The sequence below is a fragment of the Cyprinodon tularosa genome, unplaced genomic scaffold (genome assembly GCF_016077235.1).
Source record: "Cyprinodon tularosa strain WSP-4 unplaced genomic scaffold, ASM1607723v1 ctg513, whole genome shotgun sequence".
NCBI lineage: Eukaryota > Metazoa > Chordata > Actinopteri > Cyprinodontiformes > Cyprinodontidae > Cyprinodon > Cyprinodon tularosa.
In genome coordinates, this window is record NW_024039245.1 from 111855 (window position 1) to 120612 (window position 8758).

General features: G+C 34.2%; 1 protein-coding gene across 2 annotated transcripts; it reads left to right on the plus strand.

Annotated features, from left to right (window-relative positions):
- The first annotated feature begins 1039 nt into the window (after positions 1–1039).
- Positions 1040–6944, plus strand: LOC119795548 (taste receptor type 1 member 1-like). Of its 2 annotated transcripts, XM_038303605.1 has the most exons (6): positions 1040–1242; positions 1568–1865; positions 2004–2723; positions 4865–5071; positions 5512–5632; positions 5902–6944. In XM_038303605.1, exons 1-6 carry the CDS (start codon positions 1064–1066, stop codon positions 6828–6830), a joined length of 2454 nt encoding a protein of 817 aa, XP_038159533.1. In that variant the 5' UTR covers positions 1040–1063; the 3' UTR covers positions 6831–6944. The 2 variants fall into 2 exon arrangements, with proteins under 2 accessions (XP_038159533.1, XP_038159534.1); XM_038303606.1 differs by lacking the exons at positions 5512–5632; positions 5902–6944 and having other exon boundaries at positions 4854–4920.
- The last annotated feature ends 1814 nt before the right edge of the window (positions 6945–8758 follow it).

Sequence of the window (8758 nt, forward strand, 5' to 3'; positions counted from 1 at the left end):
TGAATGAGCAGCTCACAGCAGTGAAATGAACATTTCCATTCATAAAGAGGAGTAGTGATCAATAATGTAGTGTAACAGTGTAGGAGAAAAAGAAAACCAGTTTAAATGTCATGGTGCAAAAGGCAATGATAAAGAAAGGTTCAGTGCAAAATAAATAAATAAATATGGTGCAAAATGCAGTTGAACATTGAAATGTGAATTCTATTCAAAGGAATTAGGAATTATAATCCATTTGTTGATTGCCCCTTTTATTATGAAAAGATGCATTAGGTCTCCCTGTTACACCTTATTTCAAAATGGCTTTAGAATGACATTAAGCTTCTACTCAGGTCCCTAAAGATATAAACTAAAGAGAGCCTAGTTATATACGGCTAGTTATTGAGGGGTAGATTGATGCAGATTGACTACTGTAGGTCCAGTTATAAAATTAACTGGAAGTGTAGGATATTACCGATGGATTCTATCTTCATCTATACAGGAATATCTTTGGGAAACACAGGGTCTTTCCATTCAAGAGGGACTTGTATAGTTTAGTTTATTCTCAAGGCACATAATTGGTAATAATAAAAATAAAAGCTTTAAGATTTTTTTTTATAGCGGGCTCTTTGTAAAGACACGTTGTGGGGTTGATTTTTGAGACAGTTTCTGAAATCAGGCTGATTTTTGGCAGGTACTGTTCTACCAAAATAACTTTCTTTATTCCAAGAACTTATGTAAACACATAAGCGTGAGAATAAAATCTCTTCCTCCTTTTATACTCTTAATTTATTATTACAAAACCGCAATGGCCCTACCCCTGAAGACTGATCCACGATAGTGCATCAGTCATGCACACAGACAATGAATCATTTATTTAGCAACTATTTGGTGGCACCAGAAATTTTGCATGCGTTTTTGAAGATAATCAGAATGTGACAATAATGTATTCATGACAGCTTGCTCATCTCCAAATCATGTAAATCATCATAGGAACCAAAATATTTATGAACCGTATAAAACATCCAGTGCAAAGGAAGAGGCAAAGTGAGAAGGACCAAAGACAAGCAAAACAAAAGCTGCGACCATGTGTAGGATTGTTGTTCATGTGTGTCTGCTGGGATTATTACTACAGGCTCTGACTCAGCCCGCCGCAGCCTCAGAGTTTTCTTTGGATGGAGATTTTTTGATTGGTGGACTTTTTGACATTCATCAAATTAGTGACACAGTTTTTCAAGACAGATCAGAGACTATCACTTGTTCAAGGTGGGTTATTTTCTCTGGTTTTGATCCCTTTTAGGATAATAGACTAAAAATAGCATACATCATATTCTTAAATTACTAGCTGTTATAATACAGAACAAACAAGGAATGAATCCTGTTTACTCCTGAATACCCTTTTTATAAGTTTCCCTTTAACAATAAAAAAAAAAAATCACTTTACTCTAAAAGCCATAGATTTAATTTACAACCTAATGGTTTGTACAATTAAATGTTTGATTATATCCTTTCAAATTCAGACAAGTTTTCAAACTCTACAGAAACCTTGAATTTCAATGACAATGGGTCTTGTTCTTTTTTCTCTCCACAGTCAACGTCTTACTCTCTCAAGTTATCGGAGATTTCAGGTGATGAGATTCTCTGTAGAGGAAATAAATAACTCAACTGATCTGTTACCCAGCGTAACCCTTGGCTATGAAATATATGACCACTGCTCAGATACTCACAATTTCCCCAGTATTTTCAACCTTATCTCTGTTAATGGTTCCATCAAACCTTGGAATAAACCACTGACAGAAACGTCGAAAGTGATTGCAGTGGTGGGCACTTATACAAGCACAGCAACTCTGAATTTTGCCCCACTCTTCATGACGGATCTTATTCCTCTGGTAAATATTTTTACCTTGACTTAACTGAATTGTTTTAACATTATTTGACACTTTTGATTATTTCTTTTCTAATAAAAATTTGAAAGCATTAAAAATATATGTATATGGGAAAAAACAATGTCACTTTCTCATTCACAGGTCAGTTATGGAGCGGCTAGTTCAGTCTTTTCAAATAAATATAAATTTCCATCATTTTTTAGAACAATACATCCAAACAAAGATGTTTTAAAAGTTGTCTTGATGATTTTGAAGGAATTCAACTGGCGCTGGGTTTCATTCCTACACATTGACGATGATTATGGCAGAGATGGTCGGGACTTGTTTATCAAGAGTATTGAGGATACTGAGATCTGTCTGGCATACACTAAAGGCCTTGATCGTTACACTGATTACTTAATGACTTTACAACCTCTAATCTCACTTAAGATAAATGTCATCATTGTTTTTGCACCAGAATGGACTGCTGAAGATCTCATTAAGGCCGCTATAAAGTACAATATCACCAACAAAGTTTGGATAGCCGTTGATGCTTGGTCCTTACACAAAACGCTTCCGAAAGAAAATGGGATCAGAAATATTGGAACTGTCATTGGGATTGCTGAGCCAATATTAGAAATACCAGGTTTCAGGGATTTCATCCATTCTTTTAAAGCTCTGCATCAGCAGGAAGATAAGGGAAAGTTCTGTAATCAAATCTGCAACTGCACCAATGTGGCAGCTGAGGATATCATCAATGCAGACCCATCTTTCTCTTTCTCTGTTTACTCTGCTGTGTATGCCATTGCCCATGCTTTACATTCTGTCTTGCAATGTGGAGCGGGCAAGTGTAACAGCAATGTGACGGTGCACCATCAAATGGTGAGTTTATTATCTTTTAGACAACTCTTTTTGATATCCATTTTTTTTTCTGACATATCTTTAAAATATAAAATAAAATAACTTATATAACCCTTTTCTCTACATAACAACGTTTAACTGAAATATCTAATCATGATGGAAATTAATAGAATTATACACCATAACTATGATACTTTTATTTTCAAATATTAGGAAAGGTACATATGATGGTGATATTCCTTATTTCTACAGAAGCAGATTTCCTTATTTAATGTGATGTTAAAGACACCTCTTAAAGCTATACTGAATCTGTTTGGTTGAATCAGTTTATTTACAGAACAATATTAATTGATTGCAATTTTAAATTCATCATGTTAAAAACTAAGAACAAGGTAAGTAGGGGTTTTGCATACCTACAATATCAACCTGAATGTTCAATTACAACATGCCTGCCCAACTGTTGTCGAGGAATTTATAACCAATGCTGTCTCATTTCCTTCATTAACACTGCACTTCACTGTGCATCAACACGTTCAATGTCTGTTACAGGCTGAATCATTGACTGACCACTACTTTTTATATACTGTATACAGTAGAGCTCAAACTTTTCATATACCTGACACATTTAAGTTTAATTAATCTTGAAATTTATCAACATGTAGACTCCCTATAAATTTTTTATGTCTTTTAAGAGATGACTGTTTTTAGAATAAGTTTCTTCTTTGGGTAAGTATAGACATTGCATTTGAACAATGAAATGTGTAGACCCCTCCCTCCGCTTTCTTTTTAAATGACCTTGATCAAAATCTAGAACTCTCAATATGTTTAGTCTTATATTACAAACTCTAGATTCAACATAATATGTAGAAGACAAACAAAGTAAATACTTAGGTCCGGATGTGTATACATATTTTCAATAATTAATTAAAATTGCTTTTAAGTATTATATTTTTTTTGTTTTTTTTTTGTTTACCAGCTCAAAAATTGCCTTATGGCGTCAGATCAAACAAAAACAAACCAAAGCTATTTACCGGCTACTGAGCAAGAACAATAGGGCTTCGATTCACAGTTTGGAGATGCTAATTTGTTCTTTTTCACACAGAAACATTCACAAACAAAAGCTCCTCCTCTCCTGCTCCATTGAGTAAGACAAAGAGCACGGATAAAAGGAGGGATGCATCAGCTTAGGTGTTAGTTCTTATTTGACATGCAAATATCCCGTGATATCATCTCAGTCACATTCACACTGCCATAAACAGTGGAGTCCAGACGGTCATGGGATACCCTTTATTTGTAGTGAGTGGCTGATAACTCAGAAAGAGTAAATCAATGATATGAGCTAGTCAGAGTAGTGTCTGGATATCCTTTTCTGATCATAAAAACAGTGAGGCAATGAACAGTGTTTGCAAAAAAATCTTTAAGGATGGGTCAACAAATAGTTTGTAATAGATTTGTAATATTAACTCATCCATCCATCTAAATCTGACAAAATGCTTCTCTTAATTATAGGTAGTCTGGTTTGAACAACTATATTCAAAGTTCAAATTCAAACATTCAGAAAAGATAGTAAAGGGTAGGACCATTTTATAGACTATGTGACGTAATGCAAAAGTTGTCTGTTTCTTGTATTCCCAAAAAGCAAAGAAAGATGTGTACACAGGCTTAGAAGAGTGTTGGCCTAGCGGTTAGAGCAGGGCGCTTGTGCTCTGAGAAGGTTACAAGTAACCTAGCTCGTGGAGCTAGGCGGAGCGAGACATGCATCTGGCTGTTGTCAGGTTAGGTTACAAGTACCCAGTTCAATCCCCACAGCCTGCACTCTTGGTCTCTGAGCAGGACCATTAACCACACACTGCTCCCAGAGCGCCGTGCAATGGCAGCTCATTGCTCCCCAAGGGGATGGGTTAAATGCTGAGGTAAATTTCACCAATGTGAGATCAATAAAGTTCAATTATTATTATTATTATTATTATTATTATTATTATTATTATTATTATTATTATTATTATTATGCTTGGTTATTTCATCCAGAAAGAGGAATTAGATTGTGTAAGAAATAATGCTCGATTCAAAGTCTTCCTGTTTGGTCAACACATCTAATGATAATAGGGAGGACATGTAAAACTCTGTATGTTTACAAGTAATCTGATTTAGTTTCCCAACAGATTTTACCAGAGCTAAGGAGATCAAACTTCAGTCTTCTGAACCAGAGGGTTCAGTTTGACGAAAATGGGGACCCAAAGTATGGCGGTTATTCAATAGTGTTCTGGAACCAAAGTGGTGAAGCAGAAAATGTTGGCTACTATAATTTCCCCCCATCATTGCAGTTCTTCATCAACAAGAGCAAAATCCAGTGGCACAAGGATGGGGAGGTAATGTCTATGTACTATTTATAATAAATAATACTGAAATGAGCTTTACATGAGCATTACATGATTAAGTATGATCTGGTCAGTCTAGCATCAGAGTGAGGGCCATTTCTCCAATTTTACTATCAAATTTAGGACCAGTTGTTGAAAAAGCGAGGACATTTTACCAGTCCTTATAAGCTATTTTGCTAATGGTTAGGTTTAAGGCTAAGGTGTCAAATGGGTTAAGGTTAGGGTGAGGTATGCATTGGCAATGGTTAGGTTTAGGGTTAGTTTTAGGGCTAGGACATAGAAAGGGTTGAAAATGACTGAAAATCAATAAAAGTCAATGGGAGTCAACACATGGTCCTCACTACGATGGCAGAATGAGTATGGGTGTGTGTGTGTGTTTGTAGATATATTTCATTGGTTTTTCCTTTTTGTTTGATACATGACCTTCACAGGTGCCTGTGTCCTTGTGTTCCCAAGAGTGTCCTGAAGGCCATTATAAAGTACTACATGGAACGCACAAATGCTGCTTCACTTGCACTATTTGTAAAAGAGGAACTTATGTCAATAGTACAGGTAAAACATCTAAATAAAATAAATACATTCGTAAATGCCAATTCTGGTGTTGCCCATCCAGTTGTCAGTTTTTAGATATGAAATATATGTAAGCTTGTTTAAATCTGTTTTGTGCATTAAAACAGAAAATTGGCCTTATAATATAATTACAATATTGTTATCTTTATATATGTATCACAGGCCTATTATTATTTGAACATGCAAGTCTACACAGATTTCTTTTTTTAGCTAACTTTGCAAATTAACTGTCTGTGTATTCTGTATAACAGGGGATTATTATGAATGCACAAAATGTAAAGAAAAAGAGTGGTCTGAGGAAGGAAGTACTACATGCCATCCGCGGCTTGTGGAATACACACCCTATTCAAGTGGTGAAGCTGTGATTATTATACTTGGAACTTTAATTTTTGTGGGCCTTGCTGCAGCTATATTTGTTCTCTTTTTACACAATTACAAGTCACCTGTTGTCAAATCTGCTGGAGGTCCGATGTGCTTTCTTATTTTAGCATGCCTGAGTCTGTCCTGCATTAGCGTGTTCTTTAACTTTGGTATACCCACAGCTGCTTCCTGTGTTTTGATATATTTCCCATTTTTCCTCTTTTTCACTGTATGTATTGCATGTTTTTTAGTACGTTCATTTCAAATTGTTTATGTATTCAAAATAGCAACTAAGTATCCCATCCTCCTCAGCTGGTGGATGAAATACCAAGGGCAGTGGTTGTTCATCATTGTAGTATTTGTCATTCAAACAATTTTACTCATTCATGGTTATTCCTCTGCCCCCCCAACACCTGGTAATATTACACATCCAGAGTCAAAAACAATCATACTTTGTTGTGATCAAAATGTTGAAGCTTTGTCTGGTTTTCTGATTTTATTTTCAATATTGTGTTTCTTTTGTTTTATTTTCTCTTACATGGGAAAAGATCTTCCAAAGAATTACAATGAGGCCAAATCAATAACGTTCTGCCTTCTGCTGTTGGTCATAATCTGGATCATATATGCCACTACCCATCTTCTTAACCATTCATCTTACACCTCAACTTTCAATGCTCTAGCATTACTGTCTAGTCTCTACTCTTTTCTCTTTTGGTATTTCCTGCCAAGGTGTTACATTATTGTTTTTGAACCCCAGAAAAACACACAGCAATATTTCCTAAGTCTTATTCAGAGTTATGCAGAGACATCAAGCATGTAGCTCCTAACCTTTCTAAGTTTAAGTAGTTCAATACCTGTAAATATGTATTAAAAAAACAAACACACAAGATACCATCATCAGAATGTTGATATAACAAAGGAGTGCTGACACTTGACATGATTGTCTGCTAAAGTTACCTATAAAAAATATTCACTCTGTTGATAAAAAAAATAAATTATGTAGTTAAAATGTATTAATTTATATCTTGGCTTAATAAAAAAACAAAAAACAAAGAAAACCTATTGATTAATGCTGCTCTCACCCATGTAGTGGAATGAAGTGTCAGGGTTCTGCACTCTGTTTAAGTTTATTTTTAGTTTCTTTGGTATTCTGTGTCTTTGTAGTTGTTTTCTGTTAGTTTTATATTTCTTTAGTTACTCTCTGCTGCCCACTTGTGCCTGTTCCTTTCCCCTTGGCTCCCTTTGAGTTAGTTCTATTCACACCTGCTACATATCAGCTCATTAGCCCATCCTTTGTTCTGTTCCCGATATATATACGCCACCTCTAGAGTTCCTCATTGCTGGTTTCTTCTGTCACGGTCGAGTGGAGGTTTTTGAGGGCCCAAAAGCAAGGATAAGGAGGCAGAGATGAGTCTTAATGATTCAATAAAAAGTCCAAGGCAACAGTGGCAAAAATCCAAGATACTGAAAACCAAAATCCAATTAACATCGGGGTGAACACACATAGGGAAACAAAAAAAAAAAAAAAAGAAACAAAGCAACTAAAAAATAGAGGGCAGAACCCTGACATTAAGTCTCCTTTCATTTGTGCCCCAGCTATAATTAGCTTTAAAATTAAGCTACATAATGTTGTTTTTCAACAGTCTAAATATGTTTTTCCAGGGATAACTTTTAGGACCGATATCCTCCATGTCCTCGCGACCCTACTTGGGAAAAGCTTGATGGAAAATGGATGAATGGATGCTTTAAATAAACAAAACATAAAAAAATTACATCAATATGTTGATTTTGAAAAAAGGAGTATTAGCAGTAGTCCAACTGACAACATTTTCTCTTTCTTGAGACCCAGCTCTACATTGTCATTAATTTCTAAAATCCCTTAAAAACCTGATTGTTGCCAATAATGGTCTCTAAGGAAAAGTAACCTAATTTTTTTTAACAAGTTTTTTAAACTTTACAAGGTATTTGTGAATATATGTATGAAATGTATAGGTGTATTGGTTTATGTACTGGCTGGTGATTTCAGGTGAACATATATTGCTTAATATCTAGCAGCTGTGTCATAATGAGAAATATAAAACATAAATGAAAAAGCTAAATATATATTATATATATATATATATATATATATATATATATATATATATATATATATATATATATATATATATATATATATATATATATATATATATATATATTTTTTTTTTTTTTTTTTTTTTTTCTCTAGTCAAGGCAATTTTGATTTAAAGTAATTCCTAAGAAGTTTCCTGCTTAGTTTTTTTTACGCTTTTTTCAGTTGTTCTAATGTAAATATTGTGTAAGTATCATCTTTCTTAATAATATAATCAGTATATGAATTCATAAATGTATTTGATGCAAACATATGAACAATTTATAAACAACATTAATCAGTTATGGGAGTGTATTTATTCACTTTTTTTATTTATTATTATTACTCTGTAGCATTAATAATATTATCCAAAGTCATTGTATGTTGCATAAATGTAGCCAGTACATCCTAGGGCAACACAACAATGTACACACATCAATATGCCAATTTGATGGGTAATTTAGTCATTATTAAACCTAACAGTCATGTTTTTAGACATTAGGAAAAGAGATCAAACGCTGCCCTGGGAAAATTTGTAAACTTCATGCAGAAAGACCAAAGCTCAGTGTTTGAATAATATTTATTGTGTATAACATTATATAGAACAAATCTAATCAAAATACTCTTTCAATCAA

Coding starts and splice junctions, on each gene's coding strand:
- LOC119795548 (XM_038303605.1), top strand. CDS start 1,064: ATGTGTAGGATTGTTGTTCATGTGTGTCTGCTGGGATTATTACTACAG. Junction 1,243..1,567: donor GAGACTATCACTTGTTCAAG/GTGGGTTATTTT, acceptor TTCTCTCCACAG/TCAACGTCTTACTCTCTCAA. Junction 5,633..5,901: donor AACTTATGTCAATAGTACAG/GTAAAACATCTA, acceptor TCTGTATAACAG/GGGATTATTATGAATGCACA.